The following is an 18,980-nucleotide window of genomic DNA, read 5'->3' on the forward strand; positions in this document are numbered from 1 at the left end:
AATGGCCCACCACACAAATAATAGCTGCTCTGTGGTGGTATATCCTGTGTGGACCTGACCACTGAAGTACAGAATGAAAGGGGGAAAAAAGAGTAGGTCATAAGTGGTCATAACTCTAAATTGTCTGTCTATACCATGGTTTTAGTGTGCAATTGCAGGGAAAATAAAAAACAGTGAAACAAGACAACTAGCCAACTAGTGCTAGACAATATTAAATTAGTATAAGCATTAATTAAACATTTTACCTCTATTATTGAACATAAGCATACTGATGGGACTTTTAAACAAAAGGACTTACACTGCCCTCAGCTGGAATAACATTTTATCACAGCACAAATTGGAATGGAAGAATGGAAGAATTGTTCTAAACTGCTCTGTGAATCAGCAATATGAACATTAGAGGCTGAACGCACTGCGGTTAGATCCTATAGATAACAATAAATGTGCAGAATTCAGAAAATTAACAGAAGAATTGGTATATATAACTAGAGCAGATGCTTTGGATAGGAGCCATGTGGAATGTCTAAATGTTATTTACTTTTTAATGTAATAGCTGCCACCTAGCAACCATTTAGCAACACCATAGAAACCACCATAGCAAACGATGGGAGCAATTTTAGCTGCACAACCATCCTGCGTTTCCTTCACTTTCCTAGTATACGGATGTAATCTATATTCAACAAGGTTAATCCCATTGAGATTACAAATCTCATTTACAAGGGAGACCTGGCCAAGGACGGCAGCAATATAGAGTTTAAATAATAAATGATAATACTGAAGGTAGTACTGAAGTACTTTAAACGATTATGAAAAGCATTAACAAAAAGGCAATCTGGCCTTTAACTGACTTCACCATAGTCTTAAAACTGTTCATCTTTGTAATAATTTTTGAATTTTATGTCCATTTTGTCGATTTTTTTAGGCAAATGGACACTTGCACAAACTAGAGATGAACAATAATACTGGTATGGGGTTTTAGCTAGGGCTGGGTATCGAAATTAAATACCAAAAACACACAGACCAAAACGTCTCCGTACTACAGAGAAAAAAAAGATTTTTGTCAAAAAATGTCAAACGCGTAGGACACACAAATCAAGGTTTTAAAAAAAGGCACTCTAATGCACACAAAAGTTAAGAGTGCAAACAGAAACACGCAGAAGAACAGAGCGATATCATTTCAACAACATGCTCTGTTTAGCTCAGTAATCGGATTTTCCGGTGTGCGTGAATTTTCTGGATTTTTTTTTTTTCATTTGTGCATGTGTAAAAGCAGACCATGGTTTCAGAAACAAGCAAGCAGATTAGAGATAAGATAAGAGATTGCTTTGAAAAACTACCAACAGATGGAAAATTGCACAATGATTTCCCCTGCAAGGCGTAATTGCAATGTAAACATCAATTTCCTGTTGCTACTGCTGGTATTTAGATCTGGCTGCTATGACAACACATACATCCCACCTATAGGAGCTTCTTTGATGTCCTATCCTTTGCAGCTCTGAAACAGCAGCTCTAACAGCAGGTGTGGAACTCTGGTACTTTACATTGTCTTAAAAGTTGTAAATGACTCCAATTTTATTAAAATACAACTCAGAAACGTTTATTCTTTCACTAATGTTTATAAAGACACACTGGCTCATGCTTAAAAGAGATGTGTTCCAATACATTTATTTACATAATGTACATTGTTTTAAATTTTTGAAAAACAAAAATATTAAAATAATAAAATAATAACAAAATAATAAAAACTCACCTGTTCCATCTTCTCTTCTAACTCACGATTATCATCTTCCATCTGTTTCTTCCTGCTGTCCAGAGCCTTGATGTCATTATCCAGTTTCATAACTTTGCCAAGGTTATCATCAATGTCATTCAGTCGATTCTGAAAATGCAGAGAAAGAATACACAATGAGAAACAATTACACAATAATCTTAGTCGTGCTGCTTGCCATCAGCAGCCGGAGTCAGAGAGAGCACAATTGGCCATGCTCTCTGAGGGTGGGTAGATGGCACTCTCTCCCCACATCATTCCCAAGGTAATGTGAGTGAGCACAGGCATCTGTTAGCTAATGTATTGGAGTTGAGTAACGGTATTTAGTATTAATGCTATTTATATAGTTTATATTATTCATATTTTCTTTATAGACCAGACTAATAGTTAATAAATATATTTTTCTCTGCCTAGGACCTCTGCACTTTCCCAAACAAGGAGTAAGCATATTCGTTAACTACATAGCACATAGTCTACGACTAGGCCTAATCCCTGTCCTGGACAAATCACACCAAATACACCAAACCGCCACCCCCAGACAACAGTACAGGCCACGGCAAGAACAAGAGTTTTGACTCTAATAAACAATTATTATTATCGCATTATTCAAAAAAAGTGTATGTAAAAGTACTTCTTCAAGAACAATAATTGGTTTCTCAATATATGAATGGAAACTACATTATCTACACATTTTTGTTTAATTACTTGATACAAACAAGTGGCCGCAAGCACACTTACAAACTTGGGACGGCATGGTTAAATGAGAGATCAAACAACATGCACACTTCGGCTCTCTCTTTCACAGTGCAAACTCTTCCTTGCTACTCTTTCAGCTACAAAAAAAAAAAAAAACTCTTCTACAGTTCTGGTTTAATCCCACTCTTCCCTTATTTCATACTTGGATTTCCAATACTGGGTCAATTGCTATTCATGAACGATCATGCACTAGACTTCAGGGAGCTTCAGATAAACCATTAATATATGGGCAGCTATTATTAACCAATTTAGATTTTTTTTTGTAACAGGCTTTTTCTTTTTAAACTACAATTATATATTTGATTTTGTGTTTTTTTTTCTTTTCCCTATACTAAATCTCAGTTCAGCATAATTATGTTCTACTTTTCTGTGTATTTGGTCTTCATTTGTGTTTCACATCATCCACTGTACTGACCTGTCCCACTGCTCATTTTTTTCAGTCACGCAAAATGCGCATATATGTTCACAGCACTGCAGTCCCTATGTGTTATAAACAAATGTAAGCATCACACTGTCCACTAATTCTTCTTATGGTGATTCACATTCCTGCACAGTTTAGCTTAATGCCTGACTATAACATAAGGAACATCAGGTGTTAGTATGAGGTAAAAGAGGAAAGAGCCCATTGACCAATGCTTTAGACCAGGGGTCTGCAATTAGTTTTTTTTCCAAGCCATTACGTGGCGGGCCACAAAAAAAAATGTTTTTGGAAAATGAAGCAGGTAAACCCAAGAAGAAAGGGAAAAAAAATAAATAAACAAACACACTGCTCCTCACGCAGGATCGAACCCCTGTCATCAAGATTGCGGTCCAATGCAGTATCACTTCCCCAGCTAGTGAATTGGGACACGGCTAGGAAAAAATGCCTTATAAGTAGATAGAGAGTCCAAGAACGAGAGGAAACTATAGTCATGCTGAAGGCGAAAGAGAGACAGGGGAGGCGTGTAAACTAAAGTTCGCCAGAGAAGCATTATCTTTTTCTTTTTTTTTTTTTTTCATTACCGTTCATTATAGTTCAAACAACCTCACGGGCCAGATGTTTTATGCTTGCGGATCACATCTGGCCTGCAGACGCCTATTGCCGACCCCTGCTTTAGACTATGTTTTTAAGGGGTGCGATCTAACCTCCAGTGGGTCGATCTGGCTTTCGATGCGCTGCACGCTCTCTTTAGAAGCTGCTAGCTGGCCTTCTTTAGTAGACAGTAGATCCTTTATCTCCTGAGCTTTCTCCTTGTTCTGCTTCAGATACTTCAGTTCCATCTGACAGGACTTGACAGTGTTGGACTGCTTCAGCCTCAACTGCCGCAGGGTTTCTAGCACCTTGATGTACCTTAATGAAAACAATTGTTTAAAGAGAATGACTTCATTCAAAAAATTCATAATATAAAATAAATGTATAAGCTATATGTATTATTCTCAATACCCAACATGTGTGTTGTTGTTGCTAGATCATTCATTACCTTGTGGCAGAGAAAATCTCATCAAATTTCTGTTTGAGTGCTTTTCCTTCACTGAGAGGCCAGTTGGACTCCTCTTGGTGGCAGAAGATGACATGGTTGAGGACAGCTTTGGAAACACCCAGAGCTGAGATCATCTCACGGTCGATCTCTGCACATTTAGAACTCAGACTGACCTTCTCGCCATGCCTGTGAAAACAAACCAATTCAAATTAAACTCATTTCCATTGCATTTGTAACCCCTTAACAGGCAGGCCTTTATGTCAAATTTCTGCCTGATATTACACGCCTATGTCATGTTTGAAACGTTACTGAAAATCCTAAAAGTAATTGTAAAATAGAAAATATATATATTAAAAAATGAAGTAAATCTGCAAGTCAAAATTGAATTAATCAAATTCATGAAATTGGCGCTTTCCTTCATTTTTTAAATAAATTTTTTCTTGAATGCAAATCAATCATTTAATGTCCAAAAAGTCTCCAAATTGTAAATAAAATGCATTTTACTGCAGAGAAAATGTTTTTTTTTTTTTTTTAATCACCTACGCTTGTTGTCCCTATACAGGCCAAGGTCTGTTAAGGGGTTAATGAATGGATGTAGGGATGGGTTATTTTTATTAAATGTTACAAATGCTTTAGCATGAATTAAAACTGTAAAGGTAAAAAGGAGTGAGCATTAGGACAGTATGGAAATTGCAAATAACACTTCTGTGATGCAGCATTAAAGCAGAAAAATACACATCTGCTGAATTCTCGATAACATCTTTTCAGAAACATCAATGCAATATTCAATAATACAATGCAAAACCACATGCTCCACATATTACACATTAAAGACTGGCCAGTCTGCAGTCCTCCTCTGTCCCCAATATAGAATATCTAGATAACTTTGAACAACTATTACACTGTTCTGTTACATACTGTTTGCAGGAGCAATAAGCCAAAATAGCACCTAAAACTTAATCACTCTGTTAAAACATGATTTTGGTGAAATGTGTGAGTTTTGTGAAAAGGAATGGTAACACTGATCCATCCCAACTTTTTTTGGAATAAGTTGCAGGCCTGAAATGCAGGAATCAATGCAGCACACTACGAAACCAAAACACTGCATCTATCAGACTTTCCCATATTATACAGCATTCTGCCCCCTGTACTTTCCACTCAACTCAATCCTTATCTGCACTTACTCATAGTTATTCTGTCACCTACTGGACTATTTCCTCACTTCCACACACATACTCTAGATATCTGCATAACTACATAGCATCATATATTTATTTATTCAGTCTTTCTTAACATATTTCCGTGCAATATTTGTCTATAGTGTAAGTTATTATGTGTATTGTTATTGAGTGTACTGTGTATTAGGGGTGGGCGATATGGCCCTAAAATAATATCACGATATTTCATGGTATTTTCGCGATAACGATACTCTTGGCGATATGACAAAACACTTAAAAAAAAAATACACTATACACTGCAAGAAAAAATATATTTTATTATTATAAAATTATTATAGAAAAATATATTTTATTATTACATACAATATAATACTGCACACCCCTAAGTGAGATATTAAAAATACAAGAGTTTTATCAGATTTGTTACAAAGGTCAATTATCCAGAATGTTATGATACTAATAATGTACTCAAAATATCGCCATGTATCCAGAATTAAAGTAAAATAAATGATACTCTAGCAGCTATATAATGGGAAATGGGATGGGCGATATGGTACGATATTCTAGGGTATAATATCGTTCACGGTATTTAAAGAATTTGACGATATTATTGTGTATGATACAATATGGCACACCCCTACTGTGTTTATTGTTTATACTGTAAAGATATCTGTATATCTTATTTTATATTATATTTTATTTTATTATTCTTCTTGTAAATATTGTTCTCTGCACATTGGTGGGAATCTGCACCCAAGTTTTTCACTCACATGTACGCCTGTACTCTGTGACGTGAGAATAACAATCTTGAATCTTGAATCAAATAGTAAAACACCAAATAGAAACTATAATTCTTCTCCTGAAACTCACTTCATTCTGGTGATGACTCCTTCAAGGGTTTTAAACTCGGGTGCCTTTTTGCCCTTCTGTGTGCTCTGCATGGATCGCTGAACAGCTACAGCCTGGCCGTTTACATCTCTGAACTGCAGACGAATCTGGGCACGCACATCTGTCTCATGGGCATCCTAGAAAATTGTAAATGTTATATACACACATACAGCTCTGGAAAAAATAAGATTCCACTTCATTTTCTGAATCAGTTTCTCTGATTTTGCTATTTATAGGTATATGTTTGAGTAAAATGAACATTGTTGTTTTATTCTATAAACTATGGAAAACATTTCTCCGAAATTCCAAATTAAAATATTGTTATTTAGAGCATTTATTTGGAGAAAATAAGAAATGGCTGAAATAACAAAAAATTTGCATGTTTGAAAAAAAAATGCAGAGAAAACAAGTTCATATTCATAAAGTTTTAAGAGTTTTAGAGTTCAGAAATCAATATTTGGTGGAATAACCCTGGTTTTTAATCACAGTTTTTATGCATCTTGGCATGTTCTCCTCCACCAGTCTTACACACTGCTTTTGGATAACTTTATGCCGCTCCTGGTGCAAAAATCTAGCAGTTTAGCTTGGTTTGATGGCTTGTGATCATCCATCTTCCTCTTTATTATATTGCAGAGGTTTTCAATTTGGTAAAATCGAACAAACTTATCAATTTTTAGCACTCTCATATTTTTTCAGAGCTGTATAAGAACAGTACTGTTTATTTGTGTGTTCTTTTGTTAATGCTGATGCCTAATTTCAAAGAATGATCAGACTTTAGTCAATATTGTTCAGAGAAATTGCTGGTTTTAAGCTCATTTGCTACTTGACACTTTTTAAATATGTCTGAGCTGCTATTCAGCAAACCTCTTACCTTTGGATCATGAACAAATGTATTCCCTTTGCTTCCAGGGGGGAAATCTCCAGAAGTGACATACTTCAGGCACTCGATGATAGTCTGAAGAGAAATGTAAGAGGGGAAGAACTTCAAAGATTAGCCTGAACCTATACAGTCCTACCACAATAAACACTGACATGATGACTTTATTTGGCATGTCAGCATTTTGGCAGTGAAATGATTAGTTGAGATTTCAAACAACACTACAAAATGGATGACACACTGTATAGTGCATCATTTCTAAAAGAAGTAGCAGTGTTCTGGAATGGCCCAATCAAATTACAGGTCTCAACACCACTGAGAAGCTGCTTAGACCCATAAATGGTAATGCATTAGCTTTTGACCCTGTCAGCAAAACAGTTCAACATCTGCTTCTCATGAGAGAGAAGCAGATGCAACACTGTCATTCTTACAGGTAGGGAAATTTCAGTGGAGGGAGAAGAGTGTGAAGAAGAGTGAAAAATTATCATCATCATTTCAGTAAATATTGCACTTTCATTTAACAGATAAAGGTCACAACACTTGTCTCCCAGCTTTTATCTTTATCACCATCTTTCTGGAGGCCAGTGGTGTAATTTGCAAGGTGCAAAGAAATGACAGGATATCTGAGAGTAAAAAAAAAAGGGCCAACAGTTAATAAGCTAGTAGAGGTACTAACCGTTTTGCCAGCTCCGTTCGGACCGACCAGCACTGTCAGAGGACTGAAAAATGAGATCACTTGTTTGTCCTTGTCCTCTACGCCGAAGCTCCTCACTCCGAGGATGCTCATTTTCTCTATTTTTGACATGTTTGCTCTTTATACCTGCAGTAAAATGTAAAAGAAAATCGTTATTATGATCACTTTCAATTACAGTATCAATTCCTGTTAGATTGTGAGCAAACTAATATTTTTATCTCAGGTCTTTAAGCATAAGATTAAATATTGTTTCAAAAAAACTAGATACTTTAGTAACTTAACCATGTAAAACATGTGCCCTTAAATACTGTTCAGTATTTATAGTTATTGATGTAAAAGAATTACAGCTCAGTGTATTAACACAGTGTTGGGCAGTAAAAAATAAATTTAGGTAATTATTGTATACCTATTTAACTCATTTACTTTACTAGTTTGTAAATTGTGGGGATATTTTTTTTGTTTTTACCTCTACTACATTTCAAAGTCAGATATGTCACTATTTACTTGACTACATTGAGCAAATTTACTTTTGGTTTACAGTACCAGCCCAAGGTTTGCACACACCTTCTCATGTTTTAATTTTTTGTCATCCAGATTATGAAGGAACATATAAGAAATCCTTTACTCAACTTAAAACATGCATCAACTTAAATGTGTTAAATACTACACTAAAATATGTGGTGTTGTTAATGGTTTTGGAGGCTGGTAACTCTGATAAATGTATCCTATGCAACAAAAGAAACTCTTGGTCTTTCTTTCCTAACGAGAGCCATTTTCATCAACTTTATTAATGATCTTTGCATCTACACTTCAGCATATTTTCAAAGTGCCTGAAATTTTTCAGATTGACTGAGCTTCATTTCTTAAAGTACTTTTTTTCATTACTAAATAACTATTTGTTTTTCTTTATAGGTTTAACTTTTTAAACGATAAAAAGTCACTGATATTAAGGTGTGTCCAACTTTCTGACTGGTACTCTATGTGAACATAAAAATGTACAATGTACAAACAAAAGATGCAATAAGCAAGCTCAACAATCAGGAAGCAATGATAGAATGTACAGTATAGCTAATGTAGAGTATAGAAAAAAGAAACATGTGTTTAGACAAGTTTACAAGACATTGCAACATTTTTCTTATTTTAGCCACTTAATTCTGCCTAGTGGAACCTGTTTGCCTTTAATGTTTAAAAAAAAAGTGTCAACTCAACTTTCAGATTTTTCCCATTTCGCATCTTGGTTCGATTATACTGTCAGATATTTGTTACAATATGCAAAAAAATGGAAAAACCTGAAAATTAAATTAAATAAATCTAAAGATTAAATATTTTTTTTTTACATTTTTACATTCAGATTTTGATGGTCATAAAAGAAAAAATAGAAAATTGGGAAAATGGCTAAAAAAATCCTCTTTTTTAAACTGTACTAAATGGAAAAAAAGATATATTTTTTAACAAATTTCTATTTGCTAATTTAGCTTCAGTGAAAAAAATAAACTGATAAATGAACCACTGACTCAGTTGCTGTTTAATTTGCATTTTATATTATTGCCACAAACTTGGAAAGTTGGTTATTATAGAGAACACAACAATTTCCACTGATAAAAAGGAGTTTGTGGTTGAGATTGGATACATCCTAAATTGTTTTTGGTTTTTTTACATTTTCTGCATTGAAGTTTAATTTTAAAAGTCATCCAAAATGTAAAGAAAAACATATGGAATTATTTAGTAAACAAAAAAGTGTTAAAAAAAAAACAGATTATGATTTAGGTTTTAGATTCTTCAAAGTAGCACCTCTTGCTTAGATGACAGTTTTGCACATCTTGGCTGGATTTTCTCAATCAGCTTTATAAGGCAGAGTCACCTGGAATTATCAGCTTTCAGTTAACAGCTGTGCTGAACTTGTTAAGAGTTTATTACTTGAATTTCTTGCCTTAAAGTGTTTAAAAGCACCAGTTGTGTTGTGAAGAGGTAGAGTTGGTAGTAGGCTTTACAGTACACAACTCTATTTAAGTCATGCTCTAATACATATACTATAATAAGAACAATTTAACTAAGTAAAGATAAAAAATACTTAACAAATGAAGGTCAGACAATCTGAAAGATTTCAAGAATTTTTAAAGTATCCTCAAGGGTAGTCACAAGTCTAGTTAAAAAAAAAAAAGATTAAACCGGCTCTTATTAGGACAACCCCAAAAGAGGAATACCAGGAATTCCCTCTGTGGCACAGGATAAGTTTATCAGTTAACGTTACCAGCCTCAAAAACTGTAAGTTGACAGGACCCCAGATAAATGATTCACAGAGTATTTTGGTTTGTTTTAACACTTTTGAGTTACAACATAATCCCTTGTGTTCCTTCATAGTCTGGATGATTTAAGTATTAATCTACAATGTAGGAAAAAATAAAATACTTAAAACATTGGATGAGGAGGTGTGTCCAAACTTTTGACAAGTAACTTACTGTAAACTGCTAACTTACTACAGAAACGTGAAGCAGACAAATAACGTTATTAGGAAGCACATAGAGAAACCCAAGCAATTCAACTAAGTAAGCTAGCTAACTAACTAACTAACTAAACAGTTTAAATAGGTAGTCAACGGTTAACCTTAAAACTTTAACTAGCTAAGTTAGCTAGGTTAACTACCAAGCTAGCTAACTAAACAGGAGCTTCGTATTTACTGTTTTTTATTGTTTAGAGCAAAGTTAGGTAAGTCAGCTAACGCTAACTAGCTTGCTAAGCTAACTAACTAGTTAAATATAGGTTAGCTAAGTCAGCTAACTTGCCGGCTAGTCAACACAACCACAACAAAAACAAACTGCTGCAGCGAAAAGCACCCAAATTATTAGCTAAACAGCTAACTTAGCTAAGCTCCAGCTAACCCTCCAGCTCCCAAATACTCCCTCATGAAGCTCTAACGCCAAATACGCCCCACAGATCATATCATATGATATTTTAAAACGCTTCATACGTTCACAGCGCAGTTACTTCTCGTGGTTAGTGCTGAAGTCCTCTCCTCTCGGACTCGCCGCTTTCCCGCGTCGGTGTGACGTTCTTCCGCGACGCTCCAGGGCACGCTGAAGACTACATGTCCCATAATGCACCAGCGCCCAGAGCAAACAGCTGTAGCAAATGTAGACGGATTAAAGTCCTGCGCTTATGGTGTTCAACAAACTCCCGTTCCGCAAGGGCTTCTCGAAAAGGGCCATTATAATAAATTTAGACATTTAGAAAGCATGAAAGCGCCTCCAAAATACCCAAACTCTGCGACCTCTTGCTGCTGGTGCTGTGGGTTTTCTGTAAGTAGAGTATTATTGGCTGTGTTAATCAGCTAAATGAATTGTGTTCAGTTAGGTTATGTAACTAATGGTCTAAACCTGTGGTGGACAGTTAATAACCTGCTACATAGCTAAATTATGCTGTTCATACACTGCACGTCTACACGACTGGAAAGACTCTGAAAAGACTTAACAGACTAAATTCTGACTTTCTCTCACATCTAAAGACAACTCTTGTAAAGGAAAAGTGTATTAAGTATATTTTTATTAAGTATACATAACCTGGAGAAGTACATACTTTTAAAACTAAAATACATACTAACTGTACTGTTTTGGAACAACTTATGTCAATTTAAATATATTTCAGTTATAATTAAGCTATATTTAAACACACCATAAAGCATTAAATTGCTTTTTAATTGTTTGTACAACTGCAAACACAATACACTTGAAGTATATTGTTAATGTACTACTTTGCGTTTAGATGCACATATTGTGCACACCTTAATGCTACTGGACTAAAATGCACTTTAATCAGTATTTAATTCCACTATAAATACTTTCAAACAACACATAGTTTAATTTAAAGCATATTTCTTAAAAATACATTTTATGGAAGTTTATTTAAGGTATACTTAATTGAAAACGCACCTTTAGTATTCGTTAATTCTTTAATATGATCACACTTCTTTAATGCTGGTAATGCTGTCCATACACTACATGACTTTGAAAAGACTGAAAAGAAAAATTTAAAATTTTAACAGTCTGACACCTTCTCAAGACAAGTCACAGACTTTTCAGCCGCAGACATTTCAGTCACAGACTTGAGATTTGACAAAGACTGGGGATCTTTGCAAGACTGCAACTAGATTCTTTCTTAGATTATTTCCCATCATGCTTCTGGTGGAGTTTATATACAACATATATTGCATATTAAGTTATAAATAATGTGTATATCAATACTGTGATTTATTAGAGACTCACAGCTTTTGTCCCCATCAACAGTTTATTTTTCTGCCACACTGTTAGTTCTTGATATTTTTTTAATAGAATACATTTTGTGTTTAACAATAAGCTTCTTTCCCCCCCCTTTTTTTGTTACATCCTTGTATTGCAAAGAATTACAGTTTCACTGTTGTACATTTGCCTTTGTTTAGATAGAATTAATGCAATACATGAAATAATTTGTGCAAAGTGTGTGTTTATTAATCTTCTTTGTATCAAAATGAACACTGCACAAGAAGACAAAGTAGTGCACAATAAAATAACTTTAAAATTAATTACATTAAGGTGCTACCTGTGTTTAGAATATTGTACATATTGAAGTAAGAACCATATAAGTCATATTAACAGCAAAATGCGTTCTTTTAAAAAAAAAAATCATTTGTAAACAGTCACGTAAAAGAATCTTGCCTTGCAGCTTCCCATAGCTCCCCTATTGGTTGTTGACATTGTTCACGTCACAATTTGCACAATTTGTTCATCTGAACACCAAGACGCGAATCCGACTGACTAAAACTTTCAGTCCTAACCAGCTTACACCTAACGATCGAGAAGATGCGGCCGCAACTCGTCTGCAGCTCGACTCTAGCAAGACTCTCGTGATTTAATCGGACTCTCCGAAATTTATCTGCAACAATCGTTAGGTGTAAGGTTGGCATAATACACTGGGGCTGTTTTAGAAGGGCTGGGTCAACACTCACCTTAATCCGCATTAGGGTTAATTTTATCTGGTTAAAAATTCTTGCCCAAGGGGGCACCGAATGGTCCAGTGGTCCGGAGGTCGCAGGTTTGAACCCCCGCTCATGCAGCTTTGCCATCAAGCTGCCGGCACTCAGAGGGAAAAATTGGCCCTGCTACATCAGCAGCAGTTTTAAAAGAAGCGGTGGCTGACTTCGCATGTGTTGGAGGTAGCATGTGTTGGAGGTAGCATGTGTTGGTCTTCATCCTCCTAGTGTTGGAGCATCACTAGTGAGTCCTATTGAGTGGTTTGGGTAATTGGCTGAGCAAAATGGGGGCATTGAGGGCGTTGCACAGCTGCAGTGCAAACAGACATGCCCAAAAATGTTCACTACGAACAAACGTTTCTGGTTCTGGAACCGATTTTTGTTGGTGGAACCGGTTCAAAATTTGGTTCGCAAACTAGAACGGTGCCGGTTGCCTGCCAGTAGAAAAGCTTTATGAGTGGTGCTTTAAATGTTCAAAAGCAAATCACAAAGCACAAATTGTGGAAACTTCACACTAGACCTTAAGCAGCTTGGACTACGTTCCTTTCACCTCTTCCTTCAGAATCTGCTCTCTTGATTTTTTTAAATGAAATGTAAAATTTACTGATGGTCAATGAAGTAACAGTACTAGTAATTTACAAGTAACTTTCCAATGATATTACATTTTTTTAGATGCACTAGTAATGTCACTTGACAAGTTTCCAAAGAATTAAGCATTCTGCCCCAAACTACTGAATTCGCAGTGAATATTCACACCTTAACTGTTGGGATTTCCCCTTTAAGTCACGCATTTCACTTGATAATAAGAATGAATTTCGTTTTACTGTATTTACTGTTTAGCTGTCAGTAATCTGATCCCCACGTTAGACATTAAAAGCGGATCCTTAACCACATGCAATTTACATAAGTTGGTTATGATTTTTCACACCCTCAATGCACTTTAGATTTACAGGCCACGTATAAGAACTGCAAGTCATACTGATTCCCATCAAATTTCCCCACCGCAAGCTTAGAATATAAATAGCTTGATGTGCTTGGCAAGCTTAGGACACTCAATCATGATGCTCACATTGTATAAAGGTGTTTTGTTCCTTTGCTTAGCATTGCAGGACATGGCTAGAGGGGATGAACTAATCCATGAAATACTCCACAATCTTGAATCTCTCAGAGGAAACTTCAGCTTTAACGTTGTAAGTAATGTACCTTCATAATTTGCAATATTTAACAGCTCCAAATGGCCTAAATGTAGAGCAGCGATGAGGAAAATGTGTTGAAAGTAATTGTAATTGTGATGGTGATCGTGATTGTAATGGTTGGTAATGTTTGTCTTTCTTTTTCAGGGCAGTGACTCAAACTTTCTGATGGGTGATAGTGATGTAAGTTGAAAAAGTCTACATATCAGCTGATAGGAAGCATTTTCAATATCTAAGCACAGCTCTACTTTCTACCATAAAATGTATCATTGCAGCATTGTTCATACTTTCCGTGATAAATCTATCAGAAGCAGATTATATCTGTCCAATATGATTTACCTCACATCAGTCTCATTGTAAAAAAAAAATCATGTATTTTCTATATCATGTAATATACAGCTCTGAAAAAAATAATGATTTTCCTTGAATTTACTAAATTGAAAACCTCTGGAATATAATCAAGAGGAAGATGGATGATCACAAACCATCAAACCAAGCTGAACTGCTTAAATGTTTTCACCATGAGCGGCATAAAGTTATCCAAAAGCAGTGTGTAAGACTGGTGGAGGAGAACATGCCAAGATGCATGTAAACTGTGATAAAAACCAGGGTTATTTCACCATTTCTGAAATCCTAAAACATTGAATGAATGAATATAAACTTGATTTCTTTGCATTATTTGAGATCTGAAAGCTCTGCCTATTTCTTTTTTGTTATTACAGACATTTCTCATTTTCCGCAACTAAATGCTCTAAATGACAATATTTTTATTTAGAATTTGAGAGAAATGTCTGTAGTTTTTAGAATAAAACAACGTTCATTTTACTCAAACATATAGTTATAGCGAAATCAGAGAAACTGATTCAGAAACTGAAGTTATATCTTATTTTTTTCTAGAGCTGTATATTGCAATAATATGTGTAATATATATTTTCCAGTGTTGTACAGCCTTAGTAGAAAGCACGGCATATGATGGGGGGAATGGTATGGTGGGTGGGGTAAATAGCTAAAGTTTAAGTTTTAAAAAGCTCTGATTCATTAATATGTTAAAGTGTGAAAATATGAATCATGAATATGATATGAATATGAATCACTCATTATTAACAGTTTGAAAATATTTTCTGTTTTGTTCTTCAGCAGTTTTGCAAATGTAAAGAATTAATGGCCCAAAATCTTCAGAAAACTCTTCTGCTGATAAAGACAACTGACCATCACATGGCTCAACACATCCGAAAGCTAAAATACAATATTAGGGAACTACTTAAAGGAAGAGTGAGTACGATTTTTGCTTTTTTGTTTACCTAATTCCCACATAACTGCTAAACTGTAAGAAAAATGAAGGTTATTTGATATTTGGCTTGTGGGCAAAATTCTTAAATGTTTACATTTCATGTATATTTAAACAAAAGTACAACTTTAAATTAGAAAACAAAAAAAAAAAAAAAAAAAAATATTTATATATATATATATATATATATATTTTTTGGACGTTTTCTAATTTAAAGTTGTACTTATATGTGTGTATATTTTTATACATATATATATATATATATATATATATATATATATATATATATATATATATATATATAATATATATATATATATATATAGACTATATGCAGACTATATGAACCCAATATATTTTAGTTTTTTTTTCTACTCAAATTAGTTTCATTTTAATATAGAATCATTCTTGTATTTCAGGCTTGCAGCACATGACCAAAAATAACCTTTTGCTTATTTACATACAGTACCAGTCAAATGTTTGGACACACATCTTCTCATTAAATGTGTTTAGCAAATTTTTATGATTTTTACATTGTAAATTTAATATTGAAGACATCAAAGCTATACAGGAACACATACAGAAATATAAAAAAAAAAACATTCTGGAGCAACATGTGCGCCAGAAGTGCAAAAGCCAGGGTCTGTTATGAGGGTGTATCAGTACACTTTTGTAATGACTGCATTAATGCATAAAAGCACAACATATGCTAACTTCAAGATCTAACTAGGTTTTTAATAAATTTTGTATTAAGTCAGTGCAAAACCACATGCTGCACACATTACAAATATGTGTAAGAAAATCGGACACCGGTATTTGATTGGCCTGTTCTGATTTGTCCAAAATAGAAAAGTACACCTTAAGATGTGTTTGCAGATTAAATGGGACAATATATCATCTGAGAAAAACCTCATCACTTAATTTTCTCAGTACCAAAACATCTTTTTTTTTAAATGTTGTGAGAAAGATTGGCAACATTACAATGTGGTAAATGCTTTACCACCCCCACTTTTTTAGAATGTATCCCAGGCCTAAAATACAGGAATGAATGTATATTAACAAGGATTAAAATAAACTTGACTTGAGAAAACATTAAGTATGTTGGGTTTGTATTAATTGCACTGAAATAAAAGGAAATGTTACATAAGAAATACTGAGTTTTTAATTGAACTTGCATTGTTTTCACTTTTTCTGATCAGAGATTGTACAACAAAACAATCTCAATATCTATTAAATTGAACAAGTCCAATTTATTGATCTCTGTAAGGGTACAGGTGTATAAACCAAGCACCTAGGCATTAGGGCTGTGTATTGAGAAAAACTACGATACAGTATGTATTAAGGGGTTATGAATTAATATATCATGATTTATTGCAAAACAGTAAGTTACATGATATATTTAAATTGTTTGCATTTTATAAAAAATGTTATAGTATGAAAAGCACATTTATAAAATCTGATTGTTTTTGTATGTAATCAGAACAGTGAAATCTAACTAAAGAGTACAACACTGCTATCTACTGTACTTACAGTTACAGTTTACAGTTAACTAATAATTAAATGTTAATGCTGTGTTTTTAAAAAAAGATTCAGTATTGCAAAAAAAATATTGCAATACTTGAATATATCTATTTTTTTTCACTGTGATAGAATAGAGGTCTCTCTAACTTTCTGTAGAGTCAATCACTACAGACCTTTAATGTGGCCGTCAAACTAGCTTCATAAAATAGAGAGCTTCATAAAATGAATTTCTCCTCATATGACCAAAAGCAATACAGGCAAGCAGATACTTTTGGCAATATAAAGTATGTCAAAATACAGCTCTGGAAAAAAAAATTAAGAGACCACTTCAGTTAATTTTGCTATTTATAGGTATATTTGAGTAAAATGAACATTGGTGTTTTATTCTATAAATTAAGGACCACATTTCTCCCAAATTCCAAATAAAAAAGATGCAGATCTTTCAAACCTCAAATAATGCAAAGTAAACAAATTCATATTCATAAAGCTTTAAGAGTTCAGAAATCAACATTCGGTGGAATAACCCTGTTTTTTAATCACAATTTTCATGCACCTTGGCACATTCTCCTCCACCAGTCTTACACACTGCTTTTGAATAACTTTGTCTTTACGCATGTGCAAAAATTCAAGCAGTTCAGTTTGGTTTGATAACTGCTTCCTCTTGATTATATTCCAGAGGTTTTCAATTTGGTAAATTAAAAAAAAAAACTTTTTTTAAATGGTCTGTTATTTTTTTTTCCAGAGCTGTATTTTAATTTCAGGTCCACTAAGAATTTTGTTCTTTTTTCCACTTGTAGAACGTTGAAGAACACTGTTCCAGAGATAAAGTGGCGATGGTCAGTTCGAGCAGGAGAAAGGAGACAGCTGATCACTTTGTACAGCAGTGGACCACATTTTTTCGAGCTTGGTTGAGAATTGTGTGTGAGAAGTTATGACCATTGATTCTTCTTCATAGGTCACTCCAGCTCACTCTAGTAATGTCATCATGTAGTGTATTTGTTTAATAAATTAAAGCTGCGTGATGATGGATCTTTTCGTCTTGGCCTGTCTCATTCTTTTATCTGAGCGTCACAGATGCTGTTTTTTCAACCACAGGATGTGAAATAGCTTATTCATGGCATAATGGCATTTATAGTATAAAACTGTATTTTTAAGAGCTGTACTAACTGCGTTTTGGCAGAAGAGGGCAATGTATCACTAGAGGTTATTCTGCAGTGTTTATCAGACCACAGCTGTACTCGAATGTTCTGCCTATCAATGAGAGTATTTCCCAAGAGAACTGTATGACAACCAGTGAAAAGTGCACTTCACTGTGATATCTAGACTACTTGGAGTACAATGCTTTACTTTGAAGCTGACGTGGATAAATGTTATGGGTCTGTGGATTATTCTCTAAATGTTTAGTCATTTTTATTAACAGTCTTAAACATGTCTGGGAAAAAAAAATAACTGTCATGTATTATAATGTTTTTTTAACCCATAAGAGCCCATACCCATTTCTAAATATTGATACCAAATTCATTCATTGAATTTGCTAAATTCAGGGAGCAGCTCATTTAATGTTTTTTTTTCCTATTGTGGGCATATAAGGTAATAATTTAAGGGTTGAATCCTGATGTAACATAAGTGCTACAAAATCAATTTCATAACCTGTATTTTAACATAGCAGGACTGGTTCTATGGAGCATAAAACATTTCATTAAAGCATTTTAATTTTTAAACGGGTTGGAACAGATCTAAAAGGCAAAAAGTACAATGCACTTTTTAAAAGGAGCTAGTTTTATCTCTAGCACTAACCCAGCACTCCTACACGGAGGTGTCAAGTAACGATGTCAAGTAACCAATTCTTTGTTACCTTACGAATATAGAAGTTATGTTTTTCTATACTTTACCGATTTTTTTTTTTTTTTTCCCAGACGACTTTTTATTTCTGCTCCTTACATTTTTAAAAATGTCCTTACATTTTAAAAATAGCTTTGTAACTCCTATTACATTTTAGCCTGTTTTCATTTTGGCTTCTCATCATTAAAAAGCCCTGTCCAGAAAAAATCTCTCCATCCAGACAGAGTGAATCTAATTGTGGTTGGATGAAAAGTATGAAAATATATCATTCCGACACCCTATTGGTTAATAGGCGATGTATGTAGCCTAGTATGAAGATGATCCAGTCAGAGACTCAAGAGACAAGAGAACTCAATCTCTCAATATGTCCCAACTAATAGTAAAATTATTACTTGGGACATTTAGTACAATCTGCATTGTACTCAAATGCATTAATTTTCAATGGGCATACATGCAGCTGAAACAGGGAGCCTAGTGCATCTCATTTACATTTTAATGTAACAATCATTATGA

General features: G+C 34.3%; 1 protein-coding gene across 1 annotated transcript in view; it reads right to left on the reverse strand.

The window, feature by feature from the left end:
* Nucleotides 1-10,681, reverse strand: part of rad50 (RAD50 homolog, double strand break repair protein) — a 46,373-nt gene extending 35,692 nt beyond the window's left edge. Inside the window, exons 1-7 of the mRNA XM_022676214.2 lie at nt 10,590-10,681; nt 7,604-7,747; nt 6,922-7,005; nt 6,033-6,187; nt 3,985-4,170; nt 3,650-3,854; nt 1,751-1,879 (exon numbers count right to left, since the gene is read on the reverse strand). Of these exons, the coding sequence (XP_022531935.2) occupies nt 1,751-1,879; nt 3,650-3,854; nt 3,985-4,170; nt 6,033-6,187; nt 6,922-7,005; nt 7,604-7,732 (888 nt within the window). The 5' untranslated portion in view covers nt 7,733-7,747; nt 10,590-10,681. The remainder of the gene's footprint in view (nt 1-1,750; nt 1,880-3,649; nt 3,855-3,984; nt 4,171-6,032; nt 6,188-6,921; nt 7,006-7,603; nt 7,748-10,589) is intronic.
* Between the last annotated feature and the right edge of the window lie 8,299 nt (nt 10,682-18,980).

Source organism: Astyanax mexicanus, chromosome 17, assembly GCF_023375975.1.
Source record: "Astyanax mexicanus isolate ESR-SI-001 chromosome 17, AstMex3_surface, whole genome shotgun sequence".
NCBI classification, from domain to species: domain Eukaryota; kingdom Metazoa; phylum Chordata; class Actinopteri; order Characiformes; family Acestrorhamphidae; genus Astyanax; species Astyanax mexicanus.